At 38.3% G+C, this 23422-nt stretch overlaps 1 protein-coding gene across 2 annotated transcripts; it reads left to right on the top strand.

Moving 5' to 3' along the window:
* Positions 1–1239: 1239 nt before the first annotated feature.
* Positions 1240–17463, top strand: mtx1a (metaxin 1a). Of its 2 annotated transcripts, none has more exons than XM_017471772.3 (8): positions 1240–1375; positions 10266–10335; positions 10722–10801; positions 12621–12713; positions 13257–13439; positions 13819–13895; positions 16054–16211; positions 16488–17463. In XM_017471772.3, exons 1-8 carry the CDS (start codon positions 1295–1297, stop codon positions 16700–16702), a joined length of 957 nt encoding a protein of 318 aa, XP_017327261.1. In that variant the 5' UTR covers positions 1240–1294; the 3' UTR covers positions 16703–17463. The 2 variants fall into 2 exon arrangements, with proteins under 2 accessions (XP_017327261.1, XP_017327251.1); XM_017471762.3 differs by having other exon boundaries at positions 1241–1375; positions 16485–17463.
* Positions 17464–23422: the final 5959 nt, after the last annotated feature.

The raw sequence follows: 23422 nt of genomic DNA, 5'->3' as shown, positions 1-23422 counted from the left end.
CCTGATACCATTCAATTAAACCCATTTAATTCAGGTGACCAGTAAATCAGCCTAATAGCTATAAGAACTCAGTATTAAATACAGTATAATAACTAATGGTGGGTTGTAGTTTCCACCACTGTAAAATATATTTTTTTTATATAACCCTACTTTGAGAACTATTGTCGTATACAATATGAGCTGAGTCATTTGGGCAGGAAATCGAGAACTGGCCATGTTTATCAAGACATGGTCTATCAGCCAGTTCCCCACTAGAAGGCAGCAGATTTTCCTTTATGCATAGGCTACTGAAGTACATTGTCTCTAGACTAGACTTACATTTTGCTCTTTTGTAATTGTCCTAATTTTTGTGCTGGAATTTTTTTTTTCTCTATTAAAAGAAGAGAACACAAAGTGGCTGTGAATGTGGTTTATTTTTGAAGGAACAAGACTGAGCAACATTGCAGCAGTGAAAGAGACCAAGTTCAGATGAGTTTTCCAAGAAGTGCAGGAACATGGAGACCTTTCTGGCCTTTAAAAGAACAAACAGAACTACCCTTTATCTCTGAACACAGCATGTGATGTCATGTCTTATGAATGTTCTGGCCCATGTCTTGCCAGCGGCAGTGTTGGAACTGTTGCAACACAGATGCAAATTAATGTCTAGCTTAGGGTCCCTTTGCATCTATAAAACAATATCCTCATGTATAACACCATAATCTGCCTAAATTGTTTTCAGATTTTGGTATACTAACAGTTAGCGACAGATAAAAACATCACCTACTAGCATCTTGGCTAGAGATTTCGACGTTTTCTTCAACAAAAAGAGGAATTGCCTATGAGCAGTGGCAGTTGGGCAAATATTCATGTGCTATTAGAATATATATATTTTACAGTAAACAAAGCTATTAGAATTGTTGCATATAACATGGCATGTTTCATACAGTAACTGTGTATGATTCTGTTTATAATGAAACTTTTTTAAAACATATTTTTATGATTTGCTGCTCCACCCATTCTGTTTTCTCTAAACGCAGATGAGACTTTTCATTACATGTAGCCCTCAAGACATGAATTCAATCATCTTCAGTAACCTATCCTGGTCAGGTAGACAATCGTTTAAAAAAAATAAAATAATAATATACATATTCAATTATTTTATAACTAAGGAAAAAAACACATCCGGGGGTGTTACACTACGCCGTTTTATCTATCGGTCGGGGAAAAGGATCAAAGAATATCCCGAACATTTTGTGGTTTTCTGCAGCTCTGTAAAAGATTACTTCCGAGTCAAAGGTTTTTTGAGTTGAACAAGATGGCGGCCCCCTTAGAGTTGTTTTGCTGGAAAGGGAGTTGGGGTTTACCTTCTGTTGATACTGGCAGTCTAATAGTTTTGGTAAGCCTTTTATATTGTTTTATTCTGTACTACTTGTTTAACCGGATTTATCTAAAATAGTACGCGTTTACACTTTATCGGGTATTTTGTTACTCAGCATTGACTGGGTGTTAATCATCTTAATCCCATTGCATTAAGGTTAAAAATAAGCAGACTGATTTTAATAAAGGTGCTATCGTTCACTCAGTTTAGATATATGTCTTTCTTTTAGGAAAGCACGTGTCTTGCTCAGAGACTAAGGCTTCGTGTGTTAAATATCTCAATGACTTAAACTTTCAAATGTAAAATATAATGTAGTGCTTATGGGAGTTGAGACGTCACATGGTGTCGGAGCTGCTCTTTCTCAAATTTACAGTCTTCTCGAAACCCCAAAATACATTTAATCGTTAAGTCTGAGCAGCTCGGCGACGCGAGTAGGCTTTCTGGGAGCAGACACTTACACCTCGATATTTTTCAGCTTGTTTGACTTTATGTATAAGTTTGGGGTTTGAGCACGCGCACGAAACCGACTAACAACAGCGATAATTGGAATAATAATAATAATAATAATTAAAAAAAAAAAAAAAACATGGACAACCACAAACAGTAAACCAGTATGGAGTGCTTCTGTCAGAAAAAAACGTAATTGGCATACTTTTGTTCTGCTTGTTATTAAGGGAGAGACACAAAAAGACGAATAAATACATGCTTTAGACCCACAGTATACAAAACACACTTCACTTTTGCAGAGCAAGCAATTATTCAAGATCTAGGAATTGTAATGTTATGATAAATGTTTCATTTTCATTTAGTAAGCCATAAAATTTCACCCATAATAACGTGAAAGCAGATCCGGCTGTGTATTTTTCTAAATCTCATTCACTTACTCGCTTTCAGTAACCACTTTATACTGGTTAGAGTCAAGGTGGATATGGAGTCTATCGCGGGAACACTGGGCATGAGGCAGGAATACACCTTGGATGGGATGCTGGTCCATCACAGGGCACCATACACACACATTCACACACTCGTTCGCACGTGGGAGCAATTTATCTTAGTCAATCCACGTACTGGTATGTATTTGGGAGCTGGGAGGAAACCCATATAGACACTAACTTGAGCTCGGTATCAAACCAGGGACCCTGGAACTGTGAGGCGGCCATCTATTTTTGCATATATTTAATCAAAATGTTGGCATGCTAGACGTGTTTCTTAATACCAAGAGCACTGGACTTGGGTTCTTGAGTATTAGAATAAATCCTGGGCGTTAAAAAATTACGTCAGTGGAAGACACACAAGAACACAGAGAAACACCCGAGTTACCTAATGCTTGTGAAGTCACACACAGATTTGGCCGCACACTTTTCATCATGTCTCAGTATTGTGCTCTACTTGTGCATGAAGCACAATTAAACAACTTCATAGTGTGGCCAACCACCGACTTTTTTGTTAAATTACATTTGTCCAGGTGCCTTAAGCTTTGACGGTGTGCAATAAAGAGCTGCTTTTGCTGTATTTTTTCGTTCAGGGAGCTTGTATATACTCATTATGGATGATTGCATCCCACACAAGCACACACATTTTAATGGTTTTAAAAATGATTTTTTTTTCCTACAAAATGCATTATATACCATGTCTACACATATCTGTGTTACCTACTATAAACCAACTACAGCTAAGAAAAATCAATTTCACACTTTCTAATTTTTCCAGATTCATTCATGTAGGAGTAAGGAGACTTGCACTGCAGGACACATGGGTGTGTGTTTTTATGATGCTTCTAACAGCTGGTGTGAATTTAAACACTGGTTAAAATAAAAGTTTAATGTTGTATTAAACCAGGACTTTGATGGCTGTACTTGAAACCAGGAAAATTATCATGTATCAGTATCATGATATCTGTGCCAAGAGGGGGATTCAGGAAGTGGTAATGCACATATTCCGCACTGGTGGATTTTGAATGTCACACAAACTTTAGTGCAAATAATTAGTTTATGTCTAGGATAGTACAAATGGGGAATAAATGGCTGGCACTCAATCAAAATAGTAAACATCAGTATAAACCAGTAAACGGACCCCTGCACTGGCACATAAATATTTTAGGAACTTTTAGGAAATTTTTCATAAAGTTCCAGTTGTTTTCTACTTTAACACAGTTTGCACATGTAAAATCCCTGCATGCTAGAAAGTACAGGTGCATAAATGTTCTGTGCTGATTCCGATAACTGCAGCAGTATACTTGTTTGTTTCTTATTTACTCTTTGTGTTCTTTAAATTTCAACCATTAAAACAAGGTCTTGTGATTTAGTTAGCATTAAGCCACGGACAGACTGGATTTTTGGGTGTGATATTCTGGTGTTACCGTATTGGTTCAGTGAACAGCTATTCAGCTCGGTAGATTGCTGTTTGTGAGTGATAGACAGTATTTTGACTAAACTGTGCTGTCTGCAAATTTTGTAAAATTTTTGTATAATTCTTGTTAGTGTCCACTAACCCATTGGTAAAATTTTTGTATGTATAAACATTAGGGATGTAACAAAACACATTGTGACATGATGTGCGTCATGGAAATGTGCAATATCAGCATTCTATTAATTATGTAATGCAATTGCACTGTTTGCACACCAGAGGTCCCAACCTATGTATCCCATTGAGTTAAAATATACAGTATCTCACAAAAGTGATTACACCCCTCACATTTTTGTAAATATTTGATTATATCTTTTCATGTGACAACACTGAAGAAATGACACTTTGCTACAATGTAAAGTAGTGAGTGTACAGCTTGTGTAACAGTGTAAATTTTCTGTCCCCTCAAAATAACTCAACACACAGTCATTAATGTCTAAACCACTGGCAACAAAAGTGAGTACACTCCTAAGTGAAAATGTCCAAATTGGGCCCAAAGTGTCAATATTTTGTGTAGCCACTATTATTTTCCAGCATTGCCTTAACCCTCTCGGGCATGGAGTTCACCAGAGCTTCACAGGTTACCACTGGAGTCCTCTTCCACTCCTCCATGACGACATCACAGAGCTGGTGGAAGTTTGAGACCTTGTGCTCCTCCATCTTCCATTTGAGGATGCTCCACAGATGCTCAGTAGGGTTTAGGTCTGGAGACATGCTTGGCCAGTCCATCACCTTCACCCTCAGCTTCTTTAGCAAGGCAGTGGTCATCTTGGAGGTGTGTTTGGGGTTGTTATCGTGCTGGAATACTGCCCTGTGGCCAAGTCTCTGAAGGGAGGGGATCATGCTCTGCTTCAGTATGTTACAGTACATGGTGGCATTCATGGTTTCCTCAATGAACTGTAGCTCCCCAGTACCGGCAGCACTCATGCAGCCCCAGACCGTGACACTCCCACCACCATGCTTGACTGTAGGCAAGACACACTTGTCTTTGTACTCCTCACCTGGTTGCCACCATACACGCTTGACACCATCTGAACCAAGTAAGTTTATCTTGGTCTCATCAGACCACAGGACATGGTTCCAGTAATCCATGTCCTTAGTCTGCTTGTCTTCAGCAAACTGTTTGCGGGCTTTCTTGTACATCTCTTTAGAAGAGGCTTCCTTCTGGGACGACAGCCATGCAGACCAATTTGATGCAGTGTGCGGTGTATGGTCTGAGCACTGACAGGCTGAACCCACCCCCACCCCTTCAACCTCTGCAGCAATGCTGGCAGCACTCAGAACATGGCAAGGCCTGTTCTGAGTGGAACCTGTCCTGTTAAACCGCTGTACGGTCTTGGCCACCGTGCTGCAGGTCAGGGTCTTGGCAGTCTTCTTATAGCCTAGGCCATCTTTATGTAGAGCAACAATTCTTTTTTTTCAGATCCTCAGAGAGTGCTTTGCCATGAGGTGCCATGTTGAACTTCCAGTGACCAGTATGAGGGAGTGTGAGAGCGATGACACCAAATTTAACACACCTGCTCCCCATTCACACCTGAAACCTTGTAACATAACAAGTCACATGACACTGGGGAGAGAAAATGGACAATTGGGCCTAATTTGAACATTTTCACTTAGGGGTGTACTCACTTTTGTTGCCAGTGGTTTAGACATTAATGACTGTGTGTTGAGTTATTTTGAGGGGACAGAAAATTTACACTGTTACACAAGCTGTACACTCACTACTTTACATTGTAGCAAAGTGTCATTTCTTCAGTGTTGTCACATGAAAAGATATAATCAAATATTTACAGAAATGTGAGGGGTGTACTCACTATTGTGAGATACTGTATATACAGCACACTGGTCGTATTGTGTTCTTTCATGGAGAACCTGTGCCATTACCAATACGGGAATTGTCTGCACTTGTGAAGTGACCGATAGCTCTGGAAGTTATTAGGTTATATGACCACATTATAAACATTAAAAAGAGCTCTTCAGTAGCTTTTAACCAACACCAGCCCTGTTACTACTGTGCCCGAGAAAGATGCCGTGGAAAGCTGGTATTTTAGCCGACTTTGGAGTTCTATTTCTATCTAAAATGACATCTCAGGCACTGCTACAGAGCTCAGTATATTTTAATCGATCCTTTTCTTAGGTCAGAGACTTTATTTATTCAATCAAGTGAATTTTTTTTTTTTGAGAATTTATTTGTTTGTTTCTCTCTTTCTTTCTTTTTAGGATATGGTGAAGTACATTTTTCTTACAATATTAAACATTTGTTTGTGGCCATTTTTGGTTTATTCACAGTTTTATGCAGATAAAAGTGCACATTGTTTTGCATTGTTTATGATTCATAAATATTAAAAAAAAGGCGTGTATCACTGCATCCCTAATGTATATACTGCTGTTATAAAACAGGGTGTCCTGAAACGTTAATAAGCATGTCCTCCTGCTGAATCTGCCAGAAGGACATGACTCTACTCATGCATTCTTTTTTTTTTCTATTGGCCCAAGTGTCTAATATTGGCAAATTCTGGGTTTTCTGTTTTGAAATTCCCGCAGTGAACACTTTGTGCTGTTGATACTTGACTCTGAGCATTCACTGTGGTGCTTTTTAGGGTTTATATAGCATAAATAATAGAAAGATTCATTTCCTGGATGTTTTTGATTTTATAGTATGTTTGGTCCATAATAGAGTGCTGCTGTGCTCACTGTGCAATGTGTGTAGACTAATGCTTTTTTGGAATTGTAAAATAAATAAATAAATAAATAAATGGTAATTACACTTGCATCTTAAAAATTACGCTTTTACATCTTGGCTGATATTTGCATTGTTTTAGTGAACTCATAATTAAAACAATGAACAGTGTGAGGTCTTTTCTGTGGCTCTGGGGCTTCTTCTATTCCAGAGAAATAACAAATCATGGAAAGAGTTTCTTCACTTTCTTACTTTTCCATTCAGTCTCAGACTCACCAGGAAATCCCTGTCCATATCTCTGTAACACCATAGTAGCCACATGGAATTAATTTCCGTTGTTTCAGGATCCCCCACTTTTTTCTTAACTTTCAAATGATTTGGCTTATTTGCAGGAGGTGGGTTCAGAAGAACTTTCCTCTTCTTGGTGGTTGGGAAAATGCCTGTGGCAGTTTTTTTCCCCCTGTTGTGGGGTCTGTAACTATAGGCTGATTCCTGACACAGCAAGCAGTTCGTGACACATCAGTGTACTCTCACACAGGCTGTCTGGAAAATTATAGCCCGGTTCCATTCAGTTTTCCATATGATTTCTGGGTTGTTCTTGCAATTAATAAACTAACAGTATGGAAGAGGCAGCAGAGGAGCAAATGTTCAAATGCACTCTAGTTTCCCATCCAAACTATTATTTTTTTCATTGCTGATATGTTAGAAATTCCTTCATAGCTAAAGTGTTTAAAGAATAAATGAGGTGTGATCTGCATAAAGGCTCACCTTCAGCTGAATCCAGTGAGGGTTTGAAGACTTTAGTTAAATTAATCTCTCAAGCTCGGCCAGCAAGCTAAATTATTATTGTGTGACTCTTTAGTGAGTTGCCATTTGAAAACGATCTTAACTGTATAGCCTGTGTTGACCAATTTCAGTGCCGTCCAGTTTCCGTTTCAATATTTTATTGACACCTCATGATCGTATTTTAAGAGATTGCACATTACACCCAGTACTAAATCATACAGTCATTCAGTATGCATGATTTATTTTCAGTGTTAAATCTCACATTTTATACTGTGGTGAAATTGCAGCTTAGCATGGTTTATAGCAGAAAGTCCATTTGGAATGGTGCTTATGGCATTTTTATACGAACTGGTGCTGTGCTGTAAACTAAGCTGTCAGCAGAAGCAGTTTGGCCTGCAGCAACTTTCCTGTTCGTGTTTCTGTTGGACGGCGCATGGGCATTCATGTCTCTGGTTTTACGGCATGCAGTTTAAAACTGTGGAGGAATTCTCCAATAATCTGACGGCATGATGTCAGTCTTTGATGGTAATGGTGCTGTTCCAACTGGCTGTGTCGCATCGAGTCTGTTTCCACTGCTCTGCTCGTTTAGGCAGTAATGCAGAGCCGCACAGTGACAGTAAAGACACTTAGATTTCATTTGACTTCTAATTTCTGGATTATAAAACTGCAAAAAAGACAGAAAGTTCCAGAACTCTAGTGTAAAATATATACAATCAGTCTCAACTAATCTGAAACTTCCTGGACTTCCTGACAGTAAGTGGCCATTTGAGTGGCCATTTAAAACTATTCTTAACTTTTTAATTGGGTGAAATGTGTTTCTTTTAATTTAGAAACGTAATAGCTATTATGTCAGATTCAATGTGGTCTGTAGTAAAAAAACAACAACTGACGTTTCAGTAGAAAACTGAAAATAATTCTCAGCCCTTCAAAGACGGTGTTTTTTTTATTTTTTATTTTATTTATTTTTTTAAAGATTTGTGTCGCTTTATTGTATTTTTTTATTATAACATAGACTATTGTGCTCAAGACTCTAGGGTGGTTTTACTGTCACAGTGATCTTGCAGTAACATTTTTTTAACATTAGAAATGAAATGAAAGCTAATGATTTTCATATTTGATTGTGGTTGTAGTAGATTGAGTAGACGCAGTGTAATTTTACCACCATTGAACTTTTTTTTTTTTTTTTTGCCTTCTGGCTTGCTGCTTTTTCCTCCATCCACTTCTCTTTGTAATTTCTCAAACAGCTTTAAAAAAATAACCTCAAGACCTGCAGACATTGTGGAAGAAATTTAGCAGTGTTTTCCATGACGCTCCCTTCACACTCACTCTCTCACTCACTCACTCCCCCCCCATCTTTCTCTTTCTCTCTCACTCACGCTCTCTCTCTTTCTCTCTCTCTCTCTCTCTCTCTCTCTCTCTCTCTCTCTCTCTCTCTCTCTATCATCTGCCAAGACTTTATGCTAGAGAGGCTACGTGACTCTCCTGTCCACATAAAAAAAAAATGAGGCTTGCAACTGAAATGTCACATAGGTGCAAGTGGGTTTCATGGTTCCCCACTCTAATGTATGTGTCACCCAAAGTATTTGTTGAGCTATAAAGAATACCTCTTTTGTCTCTGTCTTAATATAATTCATCTAGGAGTACTCTTTACACCCTTGTCATGATCGCAAATTGGAAATCTTTTAAAAAGATATGTTATTCTACATCTTTCTTTTAGTCGAGTTTTGCTTGGACTTAAGAAATAGAAAGATTAATTTGCTGGATGCTTTTGACATGTTATTAGTGATGTATTAAATGTTTGCCATTAGGTAGTTAAGAACACATAGCTCTGTGGCTATAACATCTTCGAGAGCAATTGAACTTCAGCTCGAACTACAAGTCGTTGAAGTTTGGTCCACATGCAGTGATGTGTTGAGTGGCTGTTTCCTTTTCTGCCAGAGGAGCTGTGAACTGCTTCCTTTATCAAGATAAAATAAGCAGAGCATGGCTTCCTGTCGTCTTCTGCCAAGTCTACTTAACCCAAAATCCTTATTGCACTAAATCATGGCCTCACTCTGCTTTGTTATAAGGAATATCCGAATTCTCTAAACTCTGGCTAAGTATTCGAGAATTCCTTGAATTGTCACCTATTTCTAAAGCTGAGATTCCTGCTTGCCTAAGACACTGCTCGTTTTAGGCTCTTGGCCCAGTCTGGCTTTTTCTCTCTCCTCAGTAAACACCACTCTGGACATGTGCACATTTTCTCCACTGCTAACATAACTGAAAATTAGTCTTGGTACATGTGGGTTTATGTGCTGAACTGTTGAACTGTGTCACATTCTTTCCTAAATTTCCTATGCTAAAAATAAGGCTGCCAGTGGAAAAGGGTTTTGAAATGGTTATTTGTCTGTGTTTCTGTCTGACTTGTATGAGAACAGGTTGTTATTATTTATGGTTTATGATATTTATTAGGTTTTTAAGCTTTGTACCTTGCTAGCCAACTCATGAGGAAGACACAGAGTGTCTGTTTCTGGGTCGTTTTATGTCCTGGCTGTGTTTCCCATCCACAGATGTCCTGTGGGGTGTGTAGAGAGTGTTATTGCTTTCTATGCCAGTTGGTCCATTGGTGCTCTTCCAGTCTGGCCTGACTATAATTTGATTAAATGTGGAATTAATTTAGATCTTTTCCAGGCATGGAAGGCTGTGCCTACATTATCAACGTACTACAGGTTAGCTCTAATTACACTTTTACCTCATTAGCTGGAAAATCATTTCTATCAAAGAGTTTGCTAAATTCCTAACTGTTCAATAATGCTGCTTTAACCAGTGCCTTATGAATGGATTAAAGCCAAAAAAGGGCCTTTAGGACCATATCCTTTTGTGGTTTTCTTTTACTAATACAACAAATTCTGCCCATAAAGGCTTAACAAGTTGAATAGAGTGTGTTAAATGAGCTAGATGCTTACCTCTGCAATGTAGTGCCGCTCCATCCTGGATTACCACACAAGTCTTACTCATAACATTGTTGGATTCTTAAGTGATCTTTTATGCTTCCAGGCTTATGCTCGATTTGCTGGAACCCCACTGAAAGTTCACAAGATCTCCAACCCGTGGAGGAGTCCCACAGGTAAGCAGATTTTTTTCAAGGGATTTTAATGATTGTTTTCTGGGCAGGCATGCATCGTTAATGTAAGTATGGTGCTTTTAGGCTGATCAGGTTACCTCCAATGGCAGAAAGTGTCTAAGCCACTAATCCCAGAAAACTGAGACTGATCTGAACTGGATCTTTTGTTGGACGTTGACAGTGGTGAAATAGACATAGCAGCTAAAGGAATTAGGAATTTTAGTGCTCAGTGTATCCTATATAACACATGCTTTAATTTTCTAATTCTGTCAGTAATATAGTAACACAGACCAGCATTTGGTATGAGAATTACACAGTAGCAATACAGTACAGTAATGTGAGTACAGTGTTGTGGTAATGGTGTGTTGTATGTGTTTGTATGCTCCCAGGTTCACTCCCTGCTCTGAAGACCAAAGAGGATGGGAGTTTCTCTCAACCCAGCAAAATTATCATCCAGCTCAGGAAACAGGTAACCCACTGTCCTTGACTTATCACCCACAGCTCTTGGCCCATTTTAGCTAGGCACATATAAAATTTTAACAAAAGCTCTAAGTTGTAAAACAGTCAGACAATGACAGAATCATCTTGTAAATATTTTGTCACCTTCTATGCTTTTCTCATCTGTGTGGAATGGACTAATTGCTTATTGAACATTTCTTGTTCTAGGACATTTCTTTCTGGACAGTAGCTGTACCAGAAAAAGGCCCCTCTATTCCCAATGAAATCAGCCAAACCATTATAATGGAATATTTCTTTTACTTCATGACATTTGACATGCACAGTGCTGTGAAAAAAGTATTTCTTGATTTCTTCTGTTTTCGTATACAACATAAAACAAAGGCAACCTGAGTAAACACACAATACAGTTTTTATTTATTTTTATTGAAGCAAAAATGTTATCCAACATCTATCACCCATGTGAAAAACTAATTGTCCCTTAAACTTAAAATCTGTTTGTACCACCTTCAGCAGCAATAACTGCAACCAAACACTTCCAATAACTGGAGGTCAGTCTTTCACTTACTTCTTGGACTAGGATTTACTCCTATGTTTTGGATCATTGTCGTGCTGCATAATCCAGTTGTGCTTGAGTTTCAATTTACGGACTGAAGACCAGATATTCTCCTTTTGGATTTTCTGGTAGAGAGCAGAATTCATGTTTCCCTCAATTACTGCAAGTTGTCCAGGCCCGGAAGCAGCAAAGCATCCCCACACCATCACACTCCCACCACCATGCTTGATCGTATATATGATGTTTTTTTTTGTGGAATTCTGTGTTTGGTTTACGCCAGATGTCACGGGACCCCTGTCTTCCAAACAGTTCATTAATACATTTTCACACAGGCCCAGTTGGTATTGGATAATTTTTTTTTGCTACAATAAATAACATTATCATTTAAAAACTGTCTTTTTTGTTTACTCAGGTTGCCTTTGTTTTATCTTAGAGTTTATTTTAATTTCTGAAACAATTTAGTATGACATATACACAAAAACATAAGAAATCATATCAGTAACTACAGGGGAAATTTCTTTTCACAGAACTGTATTATGATCTTCTTATCTCATTGTCATGACCCAGTTGCTTGTTACACTACAATGTTAACAAATAAAATTGATCTAATTGGTCAGTAGGTGTTTTTTTTTGTTTGTTAGTTGTTGTTTTTTTATAGCAGCGGAGCTCTGACAGTAGTTCTGGCTGTAAATCAAACTGCAGGTTTATATGAATTCACTTGTTTTAATATATTATCATTTCTCTAGTTACAACTCATTTTCAGTGACTTGTATTGCGGACACTCCACAATAATCTAATGTGAATAATTAACAGATTATAAAACGTCTTGTTGTTTAAAAAAGAAAAACATAACTGTTCATATGGTGAAGGTTTCTGTAAAGAGATAGTAAGTTTTCCACCATAGGAGTCTTTTGCACGTTCTGGTTTCTTGCTAAGATGACTAGCTACTTTTTCGTTTTACTAACTTAAAGCGTGAGGGAGAAAAAGAGAAGCTAGTGTTGAAATGATTATTTATAGATGTGATACTGTAGATGATAACAGGAACTAACTTGTCTTGTGGACATTCCACAACATTAAATGTAACTACAAATGTTTTTAAAAGGAATGTCATGTCATTCATTAATAAAGTAATTGTAATCATTTCCAAAGTGCTGTGGTATATTTTTCCTGTTTTATTTCTCAAATAGCCTGCTCTAGCTTTGTGCTTTCTTTTCTATTATCATGACACTGAACACTTAATGACTGCTAATGTGCGAAATTGTCGTATTTATTTCAGAAATACAACGCAGATTACGACTTGTCCGCAAAAGAAGGTGCCGACACACTCGCTTTTATCTCTCTGGTGGAAGAAAAGCTGATGCCTGCTCTGGTGAGATTCACACGAGGAGCACAGAAGCTAGTTTGCAGAGATACATGATCCAGTCCTGTTGTTAGCAAGATCAAAATGGTGCAAATGATAAGAAAGTGGACAGAAGCAAAGGGGCCCAGTGTTCCCTCAGTATTGAAGAAGATATTGGTATATAATACTCGTTCCCATTCATAACCTCTCATTATATGCCGTTTGTCCTTACATGCTCTCTCTCCACGTGTTCTCCTCTAATTCATTAGCCAGTAAATGGTGACTGGTTTATTATCTCTGGTATTTAGTTGCTGCTGTATAACAATTCCAGACAGTTTCCTCTCAGTTGGAGGCAGTGGGCTGGAGAGGGACAATTTTTAACTCTTCCATCACCTGAACTACTGTTATGAAGGGACCTCCATATAAAGCTGATTAGAATGCTGTTAATATATTTTGCCTTTTTTTTTTTTTTCCTTTTTCTTTTTCTTTTTATGAAGAGTGATCTTATGAGAATCCACTCACGTTCTTCTCTCCCTTCTCTTCTACTGTTGTCTGTTGTACACACATTTGTAGATTTATGCTCTATGGATCGATCCTAAGAACTATGCTGAGGTGACACGTCGCTGGCATGCAGAGAACATTTCCTTTCCACTGAACTTTGTCCTGCCGAGCTGCATGCAGTCTAGGCAGCTGGAGAGAGTGCGACTCATGCGGGGAAACGGCACTCTGGAGGCCGGCGAGGAGGCTGAGAAAGAGGTGCGGATGCATGGAATTATGGGTTGAAGTTTGGAGGCTTTGAGAGTGGGAATATGTAATATAGTAATCTAAAACCCAGGTGTCCATACATGCAGCTGGGGATCAACCCTGCAGCCAAGTTTGTTTCCACGGCTAATATAATGACATAATCCAACCACACAAGATCTTGATGATCATCAGAATATTACAGGCAAAGGTGTTGAGAGAAGTACTGCTGCTCTGCATACCACAGATTCTTTCTGTACACACACACACACAGACACACACACACACTCATTTAAACACCTGCAAGTTTGATTTATTTTATCATGATGTCATAGACATAGTGAATGTTTTTCCTGCATAGCAAAAAACTCCCTCTTTCTTTTTCTCTTTGTAGCTGTACAGTGATGCTCTGGAGTGCATGAATCTTCTCTCTCAACGCCTTGGCTCAAACAGATTTTTCTTTGGGGACTCGTAAGTTCATCAAAGCACAAAGTCTAAATTACAGCTTTTGAAAATTCATTTGAATGAGCTTCTCTCCTTCTTTGTGTAACATCACTGGTTCCTAAAGTGATGACTACTTTATTTGTAAGCCGTTACAAATAGGTTCTATGGGCCCTATTTGTCAAGGAGTCACTGAAGCAAATTTATCTCCAGACCTAATTTGAAGAAGAATATATATGACTTCTAACTTGTAACAGATATCATCAGTAGGGATGGGTTAGGGAAGATCCAAAAGCTCAGAGGCTGTGAAAAACGCCCGAGGCTGATATAAATGCATGCAAGTTATCAGATAATACTTAGGGCTTTCATATAGTTAGTTTTAAAAGAACCAAACCCAGTTCACTTAAAGTTAACCGGAAAGGGAACCAGCCGAAAGTGACCTCAGTGCTTTTGGTGTTCAGAATATAGTGGACTCAAAAGAGAACCCGTTTTTTTTTTTTGGTGCTCTTCAGCAATGAAGTGATCTCAGACCCTTTCTTCAGAAGAACTCAGACCCCAGCTTGCACCCAAAATTTCATCCAAGTCGTCATAGAAGGGACAGGAATCATTTCAGCAGACTCTCCACTTTGAGGCATTTTATCACGGGTGCTTATGTACTTCTGTTATAGTTTTTTTTTACTTTTACCCGGCATTGTAGCGCTGTTCTGTTATAGCCTCTTTCCTTCATTTTTTGAGAAAACAAAAGAAGCACTTTTATGTTCTTATGTATTGAGGATAGTTGGCATTTAATGCAGTCGTCTTTCCAAATTTCAAGAAGTATACAGGTCTCCTCCTGATACCACACAATCCCGTGCCCTGACATGCTGAAAAGTTTTGTGGTATTTTCAGCAGTGACGGAACATGGCTTCAGGTACGGCAAGCCTCCAGGTACACATGTCGAAACGAAATGCATAGTGGACCGGGACCTCATTGCTTTCACATATCACGACGAAATCGAACCACAAACAGACCCACAAACAAACCGTACTCAGCCCAGCTCCGGAGGCAGTCTGTGTACAGTTCGCTTTTGGCTCCTTTTAGGGGGCTCTGAGATCACTTGGTTTGTTCACATATACACGCTGAACTGCTCCGAGAGCGTTTGGAGGGCTCAAACAAACTAGGTGTGAAAACACCCTTATACTTACCGCCCCTTTATTACGAACACCTGTAAACCTAGGATTCATCTAGTTCTCTAATCAGCCAATCATTTGGCAGCAGTGCAATGTAAAAAATCATGCAGATAAAGTTCAATAGCTTTGGGGAATGTTCACATGAAAAATCAGAATGAAATAAAAGTGTGATCTCTGTAACTTTGATCATGGCATGGATGTTGGTACCAGATGGGCTGGATTGAATATTTCATAAACTGCTGAGCTCCTGGGATTTTCACACACAACAGTCTCTAGATTTTAATTAGAATGATGAGAAAAACACAAAACATTGAGTGAGCGCCTTGTTTATTAAGAGAGGTCAGAGGAATGGCCAGATTGGATCGAGCTGCCAGGAAGGATATAGTAACTCAAATAATCACTCTTTACAACCATGGTGAGCAGAAAAGCATTTAAGAATGCACAAAACTTCAAACCTTGCAGTGGATGGGCTACAACAGCAGATGATCGCATTGGGTTTCACTCCTGTCAGCCAAGAACAGGAATGTCGAACTAATCTGGCCATTCTTTATTAACCGCTCTCATCAACAATGTGTTTCAGTCCGTAGAACTGCTGCTCACTAGAAGTTTTTTCTTTATTGCACCATTCTGATTAAATTCTACAGAATGTTGTGTGTGAAAATCCCAAGAGATCAGCAGTTATGGAAATACTCAAACCAGCCCGTCAGGCACCAACGATCACATCACGTTCAAAACCAATGAGATCACATTTTCCCCCATTCTGATGGTTGATGTGAACATTACCCGAAGCTGCTGGCCCGTATCTGCATGATTTTATACATCACTCTGCTGCCACATGATTGACTGATTAGATAAATGCATGAATGGGTAGGTGTACAGGTGTTCCTAACAAAGTGCTCAATGAGTGTACATTCGACACGCTACTGTAGAAAAGCTTCAATAACTGCTAAAGCTTGATAACTTCCTCTTAGCTATGAAGAGCAGACTATAGAAAGCTCACTGTGAGATTTACCCTCCAGACCCTCCTCCCTTGATGCCTATGTGTTTGGCCACTTGGCACCGATACTGAAGATCAGGCTGCCCAGCAACAAACTGCAGCAGCACCTAAAGGATATGGACAACTTGACCAACTTCTGCTCTAACATCCTATCCTTGTACTTCCCTGATGAGATTCGAGGTGAGGTTCCTGTCACTATTAAGAAGAGTAGTGTTTGCTGCACAAGAACCAATAGCATCCTGCCTAATGTGTGACATGGCATGTGTATATATCCTTGGTTGTATTTGAGATTGAGATGAGATGAAGTGGTGTACTGTTATCATGTATGGTTTGGTGCCTTGTGCCCAGTGTTATCAGGATTAGTCCTAGAATGACCGGAACCCAGCTCAGGATAAAGCAGCTACTGAAGACGAATGAACAAATGTGAGATTTTAATGATTTATTTGTTGACAGAAGGAATGGGTCAGTCGGCATCCAATGTTCAGGAGGGAAGTGAGTTTGACCATGAACCTTATAAGAGACGCAAGCAGCTGCTGTCCGTCTTGGTAGCTGTAGCAGCCATGCTGGGCTATGCTTTCCTCACGGGAATTGTTGCTATTGAGCATGTGAAGGAGAAGGGGTCAACAGGAAACACCGCCTCAACTGACCTTCAGATTGAAGAGGATGAGTGATGGATGAGGACTGGGAAACAAATGGGGACATTTAATTTACCTGGTGGACAGAATTCTTCACTGGAGATTTACACAATGAGGTTGGTTAAGATTACAATGTGTCTTTTTCTAATTAGAGAATTTTGAATAGGATTTGGGCTTTGCTTTGTTTTTCCCTGCATATGTGACATTTGTTTGACTGTTTTTCAGTTCTTTATTATGTGGTGCTATAAAGATATCTAGTTTCTACATAGTGACATGAGCTTTTCATTGTCCAACATCTGAAATGTACTATGAAAGGACATATACTATGTCTGACTTGAAAGTGAAAATTGGATATGGCCTGTACTTCGAGTCTAATTTCTGTGGGTTATAGACTAGCTGGTAAATGCTCTGTATTTTAATTGACATATTGCTAGTAAACATTTTGGTCAAATTCCATTGGTGGAACTAATAACATCTCATCTTGATTAATAGTCTCTGTTCATTGCACATTCCTCTTTTACCTTGTTGCCTTGTCCACTGAGACACACATTCCTGCTGATCTTTGCAATGTTCAAACCAGTAATGATGTCCAGGGGACATTAATGCTTAGGTCAGTGATTTATTTATTTATTTTTTTATTATTGTTGATATTTTTAAGTTTTATCCAAAGGTTTAAAAGCACATTGTAAGTTAACATTTGAAACAAGAGCTTTAATAAAGTGTTATTTACCTGGTTGCAACAAAACATTAGAAGTTTATTGCATTTTCTTTTGTATTTAAAAAATTGCATCAAAATGTCTGGTGTGTAATTGTGATTATTATTATTATTATTATTATTATTATTATTATTATTATTATTATTATGTGATTATTCCAGAAAGTTTATTCATATCTAGCACTAGAGTGCTAGCTTGAGAATTTGGCTTGATGAACATACTTATGCAGATTTAGCTGTAATACTGTACTTTGTATGTGTGCAGGTGAGTACATGTATGTGTGTGTTTTGTATTTGCTTGTGTGTACTTGTTTGCAAGATGAGGAGTTTGTAGAAGTGTTTAAAGGAAGTACTTCTATTTGTCTGGTGCCTATATGTCTCTATAAGTGTTTGGTGTGCAAAGCTTTCCTCCCCTCAGCACTAATAATCTGTCTGTCTTATGTTCCTACCATTTATCACAGTTTTTTAATGTATGTACTTCAGGGGACCTGCTACATTTCTTATATAATACATTTCCTTACCTGCATGCCATTCTAAATCAAATTCAGCATTAAAAATGTGTAGTTGGGTGACTCATCTTATTTGTAGTAATTTGGGGTAGATGTCTACAGAAAGGGGTCAACCTGTATTTAGTAAGTTGATGACCTGGCTGATGAGCTATAGTGTGTTACACAAGTGAGATAGATGTGTATCTATTTCAGGTGCACTCCACACTTGTCTGGTTGAAATGCTCAGAAATAGAACAAATACTTGTGATTTTAGATTTTGCTGTTGTGAAAGTAAAAAAAAAGTGACATTAGGATTCAATTAAGGATTCAAATGGTATTGATGTCGAGTTGCTGTTTTGTTTTGTTGATTTGTTGGTGGCCTATTAAACAAACTGATTATAATAGAAATGGCCAGGCTGCTCAGATCAGTTAGTATAATCCGTCGAGCACCAAAGACATCACCATAAATCCCTTTAGCACAGAAACAAACCAGATTTACCAGTAACGGTTCATTTAATTTGAATCTAAAATATGAGTAGGTTAAATGTGTATCAGATTAATCAGTGTTTACTTTTTTTTTTTTTTTGGTTGAAGTTAACAAGGAACTCCTCTTGGGTACTTCCATGGTTCCTCTTGGAAATATTTGAGAATGGTGAGAATCACCTGGATACTTTACTTTGCGCCAGCACACACACTGAGACCTTCCAACAGTCATATACTGACATATGACCCAGTATTAAATACAACTTGTATATAGCTATCTTTCCTGTACACATCAGACTACATGTACCATGTGGAGCTACAGCAAACCTGTCCTCCAAAACTTGTGATAGCCAAGGTGAGTGTATTTTCTTTTCTTTTTTTTTACTTTATGTGGTTGATCAGTAGTGGCACTTGTCTCTCATTCTATCCAGCTGGTCTGGTTCATCTCAGAGTATTTCACATCCGCTGCTGTCTAGCCTCCCCATTCATCATCTGAGGAGCATGAGGATACTAAGTCTACAGACTTGTCAGAGAGATTCTTCCAGACTGGTAATGGCTTTGTAGTCTGATAATGAACTCTGGCATCAGCAGTGTCTAAAAATGGGTCTTAGATGACCTTGGAGATGCCAACTAGTAGGCTCTACTGATAAATGGTGTGTTTGGTTGTGCTGGGTTTGTGATTGTGAAGCCTGCATTCTCTAGGGCATCTTTGCTGGCAAGGCCAAAGAGTGACCCTGACCCTGGCCCTGGATAGGAGGGTGTCAGTTTCATAATCACCAGCATAACAAAAAAAGGAACCATCTATGTGCCACAACCCATTGCCACAGCTCTCAAAAGTCCATCTGCCTTATACAAGCCTAAGGCTGAGCAAGTAAATGCCCCACACCACTAGAAGGCATCTAATTGCTCACAGCCACTAAGCCATACCATAGAGCATGCCCATGAAGAGCCTGGCAATGGGATGCTTTACAGCCAAAAACATTGCCAACAAAATTGCTGCTCTGACCCAAGACTTTTGTTCTCTTTTGGACAAAAGAGCATTCAATCAAGGCATCTACACAACATACTTCTGAGTTCTGGGATGCTGGTTTCTGTCCAATACTAAATTTGATGGGTCTGAAGGTAATACAGATTCAATTTGCCTTATATTGCACTTTTAACATTGGACATTGTCACAAAGCAGCTTTACAAAAATCCAGATATAAATGTGAATTTATATGAATTTGGAGATGAAGTTTAAGGTTTGCTTTCCAAGGACAGGCATTGAATTTCAAAGTTCTACCCCACGGCCTCTTCTTAGTATCATGGATCTTTTTTCACGAAGCTTGATTCATTGAAGTTGCTAGCCACCCTGTTAACTCAACATGTGGCAGACATTATTATGCTTGCCAATCAGATTCAGTTCGGTCACCATGTGTGCGGTACAGCTGCTGTTCAGGATATTAGGATTGATAACGGCAGCCATAGCACAAATCGTTCTAGGCTTGCTAGAGCTATTAGCCTTCAATTAATGGGTTATCAGATTATGATAAGTCCCCAAACACCATTAACATTAGTGTCTCCTTTGTCTTAGTGAGAGGGGCTCAGGTGCTAGAGATGCAGGAGTTTACTAACGAACGTTGCCCAGTTGGTGAGTTTTTCTGGCAGCTTTCTCTGTGTATCTGTATATACAAAAAACTTATATAGGAATTTCCTATCTACAGTACTGTGAAATAGTCAGGCACATACAAAGAAATGCTGTAGGGCAAAGAAGTCTTCTAAAATAATGAAATTCAATACTATAAACAGCAGTAAACAGAAATAAATGAAGCAAAGTCGATATTTGCTGTGACAACCATTTGCTATTATTAGTAGTAGTTTCTGGTACAGTTAGTGTAGTTTTATAAGGAAATGAGCTGTAAGTTTTATTGAGCATCTTGCAGAACCAGACACGGTTCTTCTGGAGACATTGACTGTTGCACTTGCTTCTTATTTTTGCAGCAAAATCCAGTAGCCTTCATTATGTTTTTAGTCTGAAAAGTGTCTCGTACATAATATGCTGCTTTCTTTACTGACATTTAAACATTTTTCTGTAACATTTAATTTTGTGCTGGAAAACTAATGTTCAGAAATCTAACATGTTTTTTGTACTGACTCAATAATGTAGAAGTCATCAAATAAAAATCTATAACAAAGTTTGTACTAAAAAAAATAGGGTGCCTAAGACTTTTGCACAGTATTGTATATATACTCTATGGCCAAGGGTCTGTGATTACCTGATTATCACCTGATATGACCCATATGTGTGATAAGTGTTATTTGAGAAACATCTTTGGCTCATCATTTTGTCTTAGTGTTTTGTGCAATACTTATTGGCAAGCTATTATAATATGAGAATTTATAGTAGACTTTGTATTTGCAACACAGTATAAAAAATCCAGATGAGCATCCTTTCTCTACCTCTTTGTGAAGGCCAGTAAACATCTTACTGGAGCTGCCAAACTGAGGTCTGTCTCTCCACTGCACCCTATGGACACACAGCTGTGTATTACAGCACGCTTCAGGAATCCCACCATGGCTTCTGCTCAATCAAAGGTTTTTTTTTTATTTTTATTTTTTATTGTTTTTGTTTTTTGGGGGGAGGGGTTGGGGGATTGTGTGTGTGTGTGTGTGTGTGTGTGTGTGTGTGTGTGTGTGTGTGTGCTCAAGGTTTATGTGCTCTCTCCAACAGGAGCTGTTTAATGACCATTTAGTAACCCCAAAAAAACAGATCTGGAAAATGTACTGTATAGGAAAAATATTCTGTATCTTTGTTCTGTATGAGATATTCCGATTCAGACAGAACAGGAAAGATTGAGTTTAATGCCTGAACATGCATGTCATGTTTCTATCTGCTTTTAGTTTAATTCAGGAACTAAAACATGAGTCACCCTTTTAGACTCACTAGAGCTAAACATTCAAACATTTTTCTGGAAACTCCGATTTTTCTCTCTGAAAGAGAACAAGCCATCCATTACATACAGGCACGTTACTTCATGTATAGTGTGCTTTTTTAGGAGACACCATTTCAAATTGTGTAATGATGTTTGAAAAGGGCAAGAACCAGCCATTCATTTCCAAATCTCCAGCAATAATGAAGCATGAGCAGAAATATTTCCTTGGCACAGGCTGTTAAAAGCGGTTGCTGTGGCAACACAGCAGTAATCAAAAATAAACATTTTCTCAGAGCAGGGGAGGGAGATTTCAAGCCTGCCCTCACTAAAACCTGGCTAAAAAAGTTTTTGAATTTTTATTAAACCCATCTTGGAATCATTATTATAAACTGCAGGTTTTATAATTCCAAGAACAACATTCTGTTTAACAGTGTACAGTGAATTGCAGCTAAGAGGTTTCAAAGCTCTGTGTATTAAAAGGGCTCTTAAAGGTTTCTGAGGTCATATTAGGGGGCAAGTGTTTGCATAAAGGGGTCAACTCCTGGGTCTCAGAAATGCCAGTGTACTTGCTTTATTTCAACAGTGCCTTTATTTGCCCTACACAGAGAGGTTTGTGACTGGACTACTGAATTGTGAACAGCACAAATAATCACAGGAGTGATTTTACTAGGGATGAGTGAAAAGAGCACTGGTGTGTCAGAACATGTGTATGATCGTTATGTGCATAACCTCAACATCTGTCCCTTTCTTTTATTCCTTCTACTATATCAGTGTGCTGTAGAAGTCCAGAAAAGTTGTTTTAGTTAAATAAGTTTGATTTGCTTCCCAATAATCAGAAACAACAATGATATATTGTATAGTATCATAGTTATTCTGCATCTGGCAGGTTGTATTACATTTGTGAGAAGGCCAGTTTTTTGATGTATTGTAAAAAAAAAAATCAAGGAGTATTACACTTTTAAAGGCTAAACTCCTCATTCATAATATAGCACTGTGTTTTACCAAATTTCTCAGCAGCTCAAATATCTCATTTAATTTTCTGGACAGTTTCCATTTAATTAAAACTGAATTTAGAGGCCACTATACTTCCATGTTTTCAGGTCTTCGAGCTTCCTTTTCAAGTGACAGACTCTCATTTGGAGTGCTATTACAAGATCTGGTTTATTTTAACTTCAGATTATGCCTTGTTTCCTCATCTAATGGAATAGAGTACAGAATCATCAGACAATATATTTCTTGTATTCTCCAGGAACTATTCATTTAAATAGCTTTTTTTTAACTTCTTCAAGGCCATATAATGTCCACTATTGACTATTTTAACCTGCTGACTGTCAGAGATACAGTTTATATTATGAATACAGATATATTGGGACAGTTTTTCAATTTCCAAATTGTCTAAGTTGTCTTTCCATCATTAAAATAACATACCCAAAACATTGCATTTCTGAAATCCTCAAGATTTGACTATTTTTGTAGGGGAACTGTTTCATAATTTGGGATGTATATATTCTTTGGTTTAGTCCTTTACTTCATCCTTGATGACATGTTTAAAAATCACATTTCACTAACAGGGCTCTTCTCCAAATCATCACCACCATAATATAATACTGAACGAACACATTAGACTAAGTAAAAAATATTTAGGCCTGATTACTGAAAACCCTGTTCAATCAAATCAACACTTAAATAGAACTTTTTCAACAGCATGAAGGTGGTTCAAAGGTCTTCCGCAGTAATACAATAATGGCAAAGAAATTCCAGAAATGATGGAGAAGGTGATTGAAATACATCAGTCTGGGAAGGGTCACAAAGCTATTTCAAAGGCTCTGGGACTCCAAAGAACCACAGTGAGAGCCATTATCTCCAAATGGAAAAACTCAGCACAGTAATGAACTTTCCCAGAAGTGACTGACCTTCCAAAATTCCTCCAAGAGCTCAGCAACTACTCATCCAGGAAGTCACAAGAGAACAAAAGACAACATCAAAGGAACTACAAGCCTCTCTTGTTCATGACTCCACTATCAGAAAGACGATGGGCAAAAATGGAATCATATCCATGGAAGTGTTGCGAGGTGAAAACCACCGCTAACCCAGAAGAACGTTAAGGCTCGTCTGAATTTTTCCAAAACACACCTTGATTATCCTCTAATCTTTTGGG

Source organism: Ictalurus punctatus, chromosome 1, assembly GCF_001660625.3.
Source record: "Ictalurus punctatus breed USDA103 chromosome 1, Coco_2.0, whole genome shotgun sequence".
Classification (NCBI taxonomy): Eukaryota; Metazoa; Chordata; class Actinopteri; order Siluriformes; family Ictaluridae; genus Ictalurus; species Ictalurus punctatus.
The sequence above is the reverse complement of the archived record's forward strand: the minus strand, read 5'-3'. Positions and strand labels throughout refer to the sequence as shown.